The sequence below is a fragment of the Babylonia areolata genome, chromosome 13 (genome assembly GCF_041734735.1).
Source record: "Babylonia areolata isolate BAREFJ2019XMU chromosome 13, ASM4173473v1, whole genome shotgun sequence".
In the NCBI taxonomy this organism is placed as follows: domain Eukaryota; kingdom Metazoa; phylum Mollusca; class Gastropoda; order Neogastropoda; family Buccinidae; genus Babylonia; species Babylonia areolata.
In genome coordinates, this window is record NC_134888.1 from 3,404,219 (window position 1) to 3,416,545 (window position 12,327).

General features: G+C 45.0%; 1 protein-coding gene across 7 annotated transcripts in view; it reads right to left on the minus strand.

Annotated features, from left to right (window-relative positions):
* Positions 1 to 2,852: 2,852 nt before the first annotated feature.
* LOC143288987 (uncharacterized) overlaps positions 2,853 to 12,327 on the minus strand; it is a 59,809-nt gene continuing 50,334 nt past the window's right edge. For all 7 annotated transcript variants that reach the window (XM_076597721.1, XM_076597718.1, XM_076597720.1 and 4 more), the window contains exons 24-27: positions 11,027 to 11,115; positions 8,222 to 8,523; positions 6,266 to 6,386; positions 2,853 to 3,120 (exon numbers count right to left, since the gene is read on the minus strand). In XM_076597721.1, coding sequence (XP_076453836.1) covers positions 2,905 to 3,120; positions 6,266 to 6,386; positions 8,222 to 8,523; positions 11,027 to 11,115 — 728 coding nt within the window. In that variant the 3' untranslated portion in view covers positions 2,853 to 2,904. The remainder of the gene's footprint in view (positions 3,121 to 6,265; positions 6,387 to 8,221; positions 8,524 to 11,026; positions 11,116 to 12,327) is intronic.

Genomic DNA, 12,327 nt, shown 5'->3' on the forward strand with positions numbered 1-12,327 from the left:
CACAAAATTGTTACACATAAAAATGAACACTTTTCAGTTCAGATTTTCATATCAGATCAGGTTGTTTTGTTTTTTTAAAACAAACAAAAAAACCACCACAGGTACTGTTCTTTAGGCATATAAATATCACATCAATCTTCCAAGGTGAGTTTCTTCATGATTTTGGAAAGTGTCACCTCTTCAAAAAAAAAAAAAAAAAAAAAAAAAAAAATTTTTTCTTGGCAAATCATTAGACCCACTTTCTTTGTCACACAGATTAAACATAACAGTTTGTAATGTGCAGCATATAAAATGATGAAGTCTGGTCTCGGAATATAAAACGATGTATTTCTCTGCATTCCATTGACAGCACAAACAGAGGGGGGGGGGGGGTCACAAACTGGCAAGACCTGATACAAGATAAAGTAACTCTCAGAGCACAGAACTTTGCCACCCAGAAGAAGAACAATCAATGGATACCGTCGGTGCTTTCAAATGCTGCACACATTAGTTAATAGACACGCGCCCACAGGAATCTCTTCTATCTAATGTCGCTGATCAAACCCAATGTCTGAACACAGTCTTTTCTTTTTTTAAGCCATCATTGTCAAAAAAAACAAACAAAAATCACAAGCAATCCACCAATTTACAGCCAGTCGGCACTAAACCCCTGACACGGCCTTTGCTGCCTGTGGTTTCTGCCCTGTGTGGCAGTGCTGATCGGTTCTCTATGTCTTCCTGACCCCTCACCTCCCCTGTGGGCCCCCGCGCCATGTGATGTTGTTCAGAGATGCCAATGGGCGCAATAGCCGAGTGGTTAAAGCGTTGGACTGTCAATCTGAGGGTCCCGGGTTCGAATCACGGTGACGGCGCATGGTGGGTAAAGGGTGGAGATTTTTTACGATCTCCTAGGTCAACATATGTGCAGACCTGCTAGTGCCTGAACCCCCTTCATGTGTACATGCAAGCAGAAGATCAAATACGCATGTTAAAGATCCTGTAATCCATGTCAGCGTTCAGTGGGTAATGGAAACAAGAACATACCCAGCATGCACACCCCCAAAAACAGAGTATGGCTGCCTACATGGCGGGGTAAAAACGGTCATACACGTAAAAACCCACTCGTGCATACGAGTGAACGCAGAAGAAGAAGTAGTTCAGAGATGCCAACTGTTACAATTCTGCCGTATTTTGTTACGCTCGATCAGTTTGTTCCGATGTTACGCCAATGTTGAAGTTAGTTCCAACAAGATCATTTTTGACTTCATAGCATGGTCACATGCTTTCCTGTTGTCACATTACCCAGACGCTCTAGACATATTTTGATCACTAGGCTAGAGCAGTTACTACTAACCTTGGTCTCATGTGATGATGCTCAGCTAATCGCATGCGTGTTTACATTGAAACGGCATCGAGTGAACCAATCAGCTTAATCGTTTGCCCAAACAAGAGAGAACGTGGTTAAATCGAGTTGCGTCTGGGTCAAACAGCGTCTGCACCTGATGATTTAAGCTATGGAGTGCAAGGAAAGTACAAGCTGATGTGGCTCAGAGTCTGAATGTTCCTGCCAGATTTTTCTGATTGCTCCTACAAAAGACAGGCGCAATAGCCGAGTGGTTAAAGCGTTGGACTTTCGATCTGAGGGTCCCGGGTTCGAATCACGGTGACGGCGCCTGGTGGGTAAAGGGTGGAGATTTTTACGATCTCCCAGGTCAACATATGTGCAGACCTGCTAGTGCCTGAACCCCCTTCGTGTGTATATGCAAGCAGAAGATCAAATATGCACGTTAAAGATCCTGTAATCCATGTCAGCGTTCGGTGGGTAATGGAAACAAGAACATACCCAGCATGCACACCCCCGAAAGCGGAGTATGGCTGCCTACATGGCGGGGTAAAAACGGTCATACGTAAAAAGCCCACTCGCGTATATACGAGTGAACGTGGGAGTTGAAGCCCACGAACGCAGAAGAAGCAGCTCCTACAAACACTTGACAGGGGTTGGCATCTCTGTTACGTCTTCCCAACTCCTCACCTCTCATGCCTACCCCACATTCTAACAAAGAGTACAACAGCCTCTACAATGCCAGAACAAAACTAATATCATCAGTAACACCACGCAGCATTTGCTCGCAGTTATAGAAAAACACATAAAATGATGACGACAAGAAGAAACAAACACACAAAAAAGTGGCTGCAGACGACATTCACACCAATTCTGCCTTTGGTGGTGTTCTGGAAGCATCCTCTTCAGCACTTTTTTAAAGTCTTTTCAGTGTTCTCAAACACCTTGCAACTACTGCCAGTTGCGATCAAAGAAGTCAACTTCACAATTTTTTTCTTCTTCTGAAATGGCCACATTTTTTTTTTGTAACGCTGGATTTGTGTTGGTTTTCTGGAACAAATGGGGATGGTAGGCTAGTCTGAAACTGCATGTAACCATCATGTGGATGCCCAGAACTAACACCTGTGTGACAAGACGGCCTGGATCGCAGCTTCCACTGGAATCTGCTTGGTAAATTTTTCCCACGACTTTGAATTTTGGAGTCTACATTTTGCTCGTGCGACATATCCATGCTCTTTCTTGTATACATTCAACTTTACAATGAATAGCGATTTTTAAAACTACAATCATACACACTTGTATCAACATTAACTTCTACAACCATACACACTTGCATCAACAGAAACACACTATCATCAGCATATTTACTGGAACTACACAATCACACACACAAGCATCAACAAACTTCTACAGTCATACACGCATCGACAAATTCAAAACTTTCACTCCTGAACAACCAAATCTGATCTGCCCTACAGTCTTTCCTGTCACCCCCCTCCATAAACCTATCCCTAAAAAAAAAAAATTAAAAAAACCCCAACAAACAGCGTCAGTGACTGGACGAGGGAGATGAGATGTCCACTTCACTTCCACACAGGGTTCTGCTGTTCCTTGCTGTGGGAGCGGGCGGCCTGCTTGCCAGCCGGCACGGCAGACGACGCTGACGCGCTGTTGTTGTTGACGGACTTTCTGTCGGCTTTGCGAGAGGTGGCGCCACTGGAGCGTGTGGAGGAGGCCATGCTCTTGTCCTGCCGGTCTGTTGCCACGGAGACCGAGGAGAGGCTGGTGTCTGGTCCCACCTGAAACAGTTCACAGTTCAGCATCGTCGTCGTCTTCTCCTCCTTCATCATCAATATTTGTATTTCTCTTTTTATCACAACAGATTTCTCTGTGTGAAATTCGGGCTGCTCTCCCCAGGGAGAGCGCGTCACTATACTACAGCGCCACCCATTTTTTTGTATTTTTTCCTGCGTGCAGTTGTATTTGTTTTTCCTATCGAAGTGAATTTTTCTACAGAATTTTGCCAGCAACAACCCTTTTGTTGCCGTGAGTTCTTTTACGTGCGCTAAGTGCATGCTGCACACGGGACCTCGGTTTATCGTCTCATCCCAATGACTAGCGTCCAGACCACCACTCAAGGTCAAGTGGAGGGGGAGAAAATATCGGCGGCTGAGCCGTGATTCGAACCAGCACGCTCAGATTCTCTCGCTTCCTAGGCGGACGTGTTACCACAAGGCCATCACTCCAATATATAAAAACCGCAAGTTTGAGGCCTTTCATGCCCTGCTCTCATGGTGACCTGTTTTGATAACACTCCGCTGCCTTGCTTTGGGCGAGTCTTGTCTAGGTCTTCAGAGTTGGCGGATTCATGGGGGACTGTTGCTGCAGGGACGTGGTGGCGGTCTCTCACTCTGGCTCCGCGACAAAACCATCATTGTTCTCAGTAGGGGGCTTAGTAGGTGGTGTCCTACGTACGTTAAATCAGAACAGGCACTATGGAACACCACCGAAGTGACTCGGCAGCAGTGCAGGGTCTCCTCTGGTGTGTAGCCTACTGGCGACCTAACATCGATGGCTCCCTGTGAACTGCCGGGACTGGAACTGTGGCAGACAAACCCCGGGGGTGGCTGTGTTTTGGGGACTTGAATGAGCGGCACGGGAGTAATGCCACTGAAATGGTGCAGATGGTGGGGCAGCCAAAAAGAAAAAAAAAATCCAACAATTCACACTCATCACTGACCGGTGAATGAATGACTTGTGTCTGCTCCATTATTGGTAAAAATTGCTGAGAAAAAAAAAAAAAAAACGCTAAAATTTTCAAGTTAGTTGTAATGATTGACTGGAGTAAAAAAAAAAAAAAGATACATACAGATGTATATTTCAGATTCTCACTCAGCCAGTCAACACAGATGTCTGCACTTGCACTTAAACCCCAATGCTCTAAGCAAGGCTCTAAGATCAACATTTTATATAGCTGGACCTACACATAAACCCAGCGCTTCAGCAAGGCTCTTCAGTTCAACACGACACTTGGACCTGTACATAAACCCCATGCTATAGCACGGTTCAAAGTTCAACACGACACTTGGACCTGTACATAAACCCCATGCTATAGCATGGTTCAAAGTTCAACACGACACTTGGACCTGTACATAAACCCCATACTATAGCACGGTTCAAAGTTCCAACAAAGATACTTGGATCTACTCATAAACCCAATACTCTAGCAAGATCAAGTTCAACAAAGATGCACGGACCTAATACATAAACCCAATGCTTCAGTAAGTCTTTAAGTTCAACAAAGATACTTCAATCACCAGCCGCCGTGGCGAAGTGGTTAGCGTCTCGGACTGACGGCTTGGAAGACGCGGGTTCGAATCCCAGCGGAGGTGGGTTTTTCGGCCCGTGGCCGGCTCCTACCCAGAGTTGAGTGTGCTGTGGGCTTTAATGGGGAGACTGGGACCACACAGTTGAGTGTCACCCACTTCAAGGATGCGTCTTTGGGTGTGTTGCTCTAATTACCTGACCAACACTTCAAGTGTCTGTATATCTCGGGCCTGGTTAATGCTGGGATATCATTATGACAGGAAGCGTAGAGTACAGCCTTGTCACGCAGTCCCAAACCAAAATGGACCTCCATAGCAACATCGTCATCCTCATCCATCATCATCAAAATAAACAAAACATTCTCAAAGTCTGTGGCCTTTCATGCCCTGCTCTCATGGTGACCTCAGTTTTGATACCCCTCCACTTCCGTGCTTGAGGTGTGTCCTGTCAATGTCGTCAGTGTCGGCAGATTCATGGGAGGCTGTTGTTTGAGGCACGTGGTGGCGGTCTCCACTCTGGTAGGGGCGCTCACTCAGTCTGGCTCCGCGACTAAGCCATTATTGTCGTTAGTAGGGGGCTTAGTAGGTGGTGTCCTAAGTACGTTAAATCAGAACAGGCACCACTGAACACCACCGAAGTGACTCAGCAGCAGTGCAGGGTCTCCTCTGGTGTGTGGCCTCCTGGCGACCTAACATCGATGGTTCCCTGTGGACTGCCGACGCTGGAACTGCGATGGACGAACCCGGGTGTGGTCATGTATGGGGGAATCTAAATGAGTGGTGTGGGAGTAATGCCACTGAAATGGTGCAGATGATGGGGCAGCAAAAAAAAAAGAAAAAGATACTTGGATCTACACAAAAACCCAATGCTCGGAAGATTTAAGTTCAACAAAGATACAAACTCCCACCTTCACTCATATGTACGTGAAAGGGGTTTTACGTAAACGACCCGTTTTTACCCTGCCATGTAGACAGCCATACTCTGTTTGCAGAGAGTACACCTTGATCTGATAAACCCAATGCTTCAGTACAAGTAAGTTCAGCACAGATGACAAGAACCAACGAAAACCCAATGCTCCGGAAAAAGACCAAAACAAGAGAGGCAAGGCCTTCAATACTCACTTGTGACAAATTAAGTCCCCTAGCATTTTTTACTATCTGCACCAAAAACGTTTGCAAAATAAATAAAAATTCCATGCTTAGCAAAAGAAGTTCCTGTTTGAACAAAAAATGATAATAATGACTGCTCTTGTTGTTGTGTGAGAATAAGAGGTCAAAGTGCCACGTTTAGAGAATACAAAAAATATAAATATAACAGTAAATGCAGTTTGCATATAATTAGGCTCCTTTTTTAATTTTTTGTGCCCATCCCAGAGGTGCAATATTGTTTTAAACAAGATGACTGGAAAGAACTGAATTTTTCCTATTTTTATGCCAAATTTGGTGTCAACTGACAAAGTATTTGCAGAGAAAATGTCAATGTTAAAGTTTACCACGGACACACACACACACACACACAGACAACCAAACACCGGGTTAAAACATAGACTCACTTTGCTTACACAAGTGAGTCAAAAAGAACTTTGAAGAGAGGCGGACAGCAGGCAGGGTCACCTACAGAGTGGTGTCGGGGGTCGGCCTGCTTCTTCAGGCGCTGCTGCTCCCTGGGCCGTCGTGTGGGCTGCTGTCTGGGGGAACTCTTGGTGCTGGAGATCTTCTCCCCTCTCTCCCCGCTTTGTCTGAAAAGTATCGTCATGCACTGTATGATTGTACTGCATTACCGTAAAGTTCTGGTCTATAAGCCGCGACTTTTTCTCCCAGCTTCAACCTCTGCGGCTTATACAATGATACGGCTTATTTGAGGATTTTAACGATCCCGGGAGTGTCACGTTCTCGTCTATTCTTAGATGACCCTTCAACTTACCAAAATCATGATTTCTGTCCATGAATTTTTGGATGAGCTTCAGGTTAGTGTGCTAACTGCTCACGTTTTAAAAATCAAATCCACACACATTAAAGCCTTCAGATCAGCATTCAGTTCTACTCTGCTCAAGCGCACACCCTCATCATGCTGAAAACAGCGACGTAATGCCTATGATGCAGCCTTCAAATTGAAGGCGATTGACCTAGCTGACGACAGTGCAAGCGACGAACCAGCACCAACCACCTTGTGTTCATGTTCATGAAGTGAAAGCAAGGCTAAGTCAGCGACAAGATGGCGAGGAAGCTGTGCTGGTTCCCTTCAACTCGGACACTGAAAACGAAGACGAAGATTTCTGTGGATTCAGTGAGCAGGACGACATTGAATAAAAGTGACTATCCCTAAATTATAGATCTTATTTTCGTTTTTTTGTTTTGTTTTTGTTTTTTGGGGGTTTTTTTTGTGTTTGTTTTTGTTGTGGCATTAGCAGTATTTTCGCTTGCTTTTCTTTGTGTTGTTTCTGCTTGTGTTTATTTCATAACCTACAGTATTGACAGCTTTTCTGTAGTATCGGTATGCGTTCCGGTACCGGTAATAAGTGTGGCTTATAAGCCAGTGCGGCTTATGTGTGTATGAAGTTCAATTTTTTTCAAAATTTTGTGTGTACGGCTTATACACCAGTACTCTCAATAGACCAAACTTTACGGTACTCTGTTTTTTTGTCACAACAGATCTTGAGTGAAATTCGGGCTGCTCTCTTCCCAGGAACTCATCGCTACACTGACAGCGCCACCCATTTTTGTGTGTGTTTTTTCCTGCCTGCAGTTTTATTTGTTTTCCTATTGAAGTGGATTTTTCTACAGAATTTTGCCAGGGACAACCCTTTTGTTGCTGTGGGTTATTTTACGTGCGCCAAGTGCATGCTGCACACGAGACCTCGATTTATCGTCTCATCCCAATTTCTAGCGTCCTGACCACCACTCAAGGTCTTGTGGAGGGGGAGAAAATATTGGTGACAGTGCCAGGGTTTGAACCAGTGTGCTCAGATTCTCTTGCTTTCTAGGTGGACGCGTTATCTCTACTACCATGATTAATGCTTACATCGTGACCAAGGATACCAACCCCTGTCAAAACTGGAAGGAATGTTTTGAATTTGGTGGGGAACACTGGGACTCCAAGCCACATCAGGAAACGTATGTTTTATCTACAAGGTATACAAACACTTAGGCCAGACATTAAAACAAGAAACAGAACTAAAAAAAACAAAAAAACCAACAAAAAACCCCACATACTTGGGCCTACCTACAACACAGTGTAACTGCTGCAATTAAGCTGATTGGTCCACTCAATGTCGTATGATTGCATAAGAAGGAAGAAAGTTAAAATTTCTGTGCTCAACTAACTCATTATGTTACTGATCAGTTTGGGTAAGTTTTCAGTTCATGATTTCTAGCATTTGTTTTTTTGGCGATTTCGTTTCTTACCCAAACATACGGGTCGTCTGTGGGGAAAGTCAGAGGAGCTAACTGGCAGTACTGAGTTCAAGGCAACAGTGGTCACTTCTTTTTACAAAAGAACATTTTTTTCTAAACATCACATCAAAGCAGACAACGACAAAACTCAACGCCACAACGCACTGTTTTCAACACTCACTGCTGCGGAAGAGACGCCAGGAACCGTAGGACCTGGGCCATGGAGGTGGGGTCGGCCTGAAGAGCGCTCAAAGGGAGACCACCCTGACTGGCCTCCACGTCCTCGCTGTACTGACCCAACAGCCGGGAAATCTCCGCCAACTGCTGAGGGGCCAGAACTCCAGTCTGCTGCAGCTGGGTCGTGGTTGCCCCCCCTGATCTGGACTGTTGGGAGGAAGGGTGGCGGTTCATTTCGGTTTTGCGGCCTCCGCCGCCGCCGCTTTTGGGTCGTGCTGACTGGGACTGTTGGTCAGCCGCTGTCAGCTGGGAACACAGGGTTGTTTGCTTTATCCTTCACTGTTGTCTGTATGAGTGTAAGTGTATTTGTATTTCTTTTTATCACAACAGATTTCTCTGTGTGAAATTCGGGCTGCTCTCCCCAGGGAGAGCGCGTCGCTACACTACAGCACCACCCCTTTTCTTTTGTATTTTTTCCTGCATGCAGTTTTATTTGTTTTTCCTATCGATGTGGATTTTTCTACAGAATTTTGCCAGGAACAACCCTTTTGTTGCCGTGGGTTCTTTTACGTGCGCTAAGTGCATGCTGCACACGAGACGTCGGTTTATTGTCTCATCCAAATGGCTAGCGTCCAGACCACCACTCACGGTCTAGTGGAGGGAGAGAAAATATCGGCGGCTGAACCATGATTCGAACCAGCACGCTCAGATTCTCTCACTTCCTAGGCGGACGCGTTACCTCTAGGCCATCACTCCACATGTGCGTGACTGAAACCTGACTGAATGACACAGGAAACGAATGATGAGTGCCCATTGGCTGCTGTCAAGTCGGCTCTACCCAAGTGGTAGGCAGCCTGTTGTGCAAATGACTTTGTGTTTGTAAAGGTCTCTGACCAAGGATACTATCCATATCATCATCATCATCACTGTATGTTGCGGGCCTGGGCGACCCATTCAGTTTGTTTCTTTAAAAGACAATGAGAAGTTCATTTTGAACTGGATATGCTCTAGATTTTGTGCATTCAAAAAAACTCTGTAAGGGGAAGGTTTCAGCGCATTTTTGACTCACTTGTGTAAACAAAGTGAGTCTATGTTTCAACCCGGTGCTCGGTTGTCTGTGTGTGTGTGTGTGTCCGTGTGTCTGTGTGTCCGTGGTAAACTTTAACATTGACATTTTCTCTGCAAAGTACTTTGTCAGTTGACACCAAATTAGGCATAAAAATAGGAAAAATTCAGTTCTTTCCAGTCATCTTGTTTAAAACAATATTGCACCTCTGGGATGGGTACAAAAAAATAAAAAAAAGAAGCCTAATCATATGCAAACTGCATTTACTGTTATATTTATATTTTTTGTATTCTCTAAACTTGGCACTTTGATCTGATATTCTGACCCAACAACAAGAGCGGTCATTATTATCATTTTTTGTTCAAACAGGAACTTCTTTTGCTAAGCATGGAAGTTTTATTTATTTTGCAAACGTTCTGGTGCAGATAGTAAAAAAGGGAAATTACTCTGTAATTAATGCTAGGGGACTTAATTTGCTTTAAACTGATCTTTCTCATCTTAAACATTACATTCTGAAATTATACTCAATACATAAAAAGTTTGTGTGTTTTACTCTCAGTGTAAAGGGCTTTTTTTTTCTTTTTTTTTTAAGCGCGAAGCTTTATAATAACGAATACAGAACACATTTTAGCGATCAGATTTTTTAAAAAGTGTATCACAAGTGAGTCTTGAAGGCCTTGCCTCTCTTGTCTACCGTGTCCTGGTAGATCAGTGACTAAACGAACACATCTTGCCGAGAGCAACCCCTTGTCCCAACAACAACTTTGTGTATCCCACTGACCCACGCTTTCTAAAGTGACCACAGTGTAGTAGTTACATTTGTATTTGTATTTGTATTTCTTTTTATCACAACAGATTTCTCTGTGTGAAATTCGGGCTGCTCTCCCCAGGGAGAGCGCGTCGCTACACTACAGCGCCACCCATTTTTTTGTATTTTTTTCTTGCGTGCAGTTTTACTTGTTTTTTTCCTATCGCAGCCGATTTTTCTACAGAATTTTGCCAGGAACAACCCTTTTGTTGCTGTGGGTTCTTTTATGTGCGCTAAGTGCATGCTGCACATGGGACCTCGGTTTATCGTCTCATCCCAATGACTAGCGTCCAGACCACCACTCAAGGTCTAGTGGAGGGGGAGAAAATATCGGCGGCTGAGCCGTGATTCGAACCAGCGCGCTCGGATTCTCTCGCTTCCTAGGCGGACGCGTTACCTCAAGGCCATCACTCCACAGTTGCCATCCCCTTACCTTACGAACGGTGAATGGGACTTGACTGATTGATTCCCATACTTACACAGTGCAGACTCTAGAGTCCTTTGCACAACAGGCTGCCTACCTGGTTTGAGCCGACTGACAGCAGCTTACAGGCTCTCGTCATTCATTTCATTGTCAATCAGTCACGCATGCACACAGGCACACATCAACGCACACGCACACACACACACACACATGCGTGCATGCAGACGGATACATGCACACACACACACGCGCGCGCCCACACTCACACACGCACGCACACACATGCATACACACAATGTGCAAGCACACACACCAATACACGCGCATGCACACACACATGTGCACACACGCCCGCACGCACACACACACTCGCATAAATGTACACACACACACACACGCATATACATGCACACACATGCATGCGCACACACAACACATGCATACACCTACGCACACACACAACACACCATGCAGACACACACACACACACACAGACTGCACTGTCACAAACCTGTCTGTCTCTCAGCTGCTGCAGACGCTGAAGTTCTGTGTTCATTTGCGCTGCTTGGGCCGCCTCAGTCAGACCTAGCTCTGCTGCCACTGCAACAGTATTGTGTTGTGTTGTAGTGTGCTGTGTTGTGTTGACGTGTACTGTGTTGTGTTGTAGTGTGCTGTGTTGTGTTGACGTGTACTGTAGTGTACTGTGTTGTGTTGTAGTGTGCTGTGCTGTGTTGTAGTGTACTGTGTTGTGTTGATGTGTACTGTAGTGCACTGTGTTGTGTTGATGTGTACTGTAGTGCACTGTGTTGTGTTGATGTGTACTGTAGTGCACTGTGTTGTGTTGATGTGTACTGTAGTGCACTGTGTTGTGTTGATGTGTACTGTAGTGCACTGTGTTGTGTTGATGTGTACTGTAGTGCACTGTGTTGTGTTGACATGTACTATAGTGCACTGTGTTGGGTTGTAGTGTACTGTGTTGTGTTGATGTGTACTGTAGTGTACTGTGTTGTGTTGATGTGTACTGTAGTGCACTGTGTTGTGTTGATGTGTACTGTAGTGCACTGTGTTGTGTTGACATGTACTATAGTGCACTGTGTTGGGTTGTAGTGTACTGTGTTGTGTTGATGTGTACTGTAGTGTACTGTGTTGTGTTGATGTGTACTGCAGTGCACTGTGTTGTGTTGTAGTGTGCTGTGTTGTGTTGACGTGTACTGTGCTGTGTTGTAGTGTACTGTGTTGTGTTGACGTGTACTGTAGTGCACTGCGTTGTGTTGACGTGTACTGTAGAGCACTGTGTTGTGTTGTAGTGTGCTGTGTTGTGTTGACGTGTACTGTGCTGTGTTGTAGTGTACTGTGTTGTGTTGACGTGTACTGTAGTGCACTGTGTTGTGTTGACATGTACTGCAGTGCACTGTGTTGTGTTGTAGTGTGCTGTGTTGTGTTGACGTGTACTGTGCTGTGTTGTAGTGTGCTGTGTTGTGTTGACGTGTACTGTAGTGTACTGTGTTGTGTTGATGTGTACTGTAGTGCACTGTGTTGTGTTGACGTGTACTGTGTTGTGTTGATGTGTACTGTAGTGTACTGTGTTGTGTTGATGTGTACTGTAGTGCACTGTGCTGTGTTGTAGTGTACTGTGTTAACGTGTACTGTAGTGCACTGTGTTAAGTTGGCGTGTACTGTAGTGCACCGTGTTGTGTTGACGTGTACTGTGCTGTGTTGTAGTGCACTGTGTTGTGTTGTAGTGTGCTGTGTTGTGTTGACGTGTACTGTGCTGTGTTGTAGTGTACTGTGTTGTGTTGACGTGTACTGTGC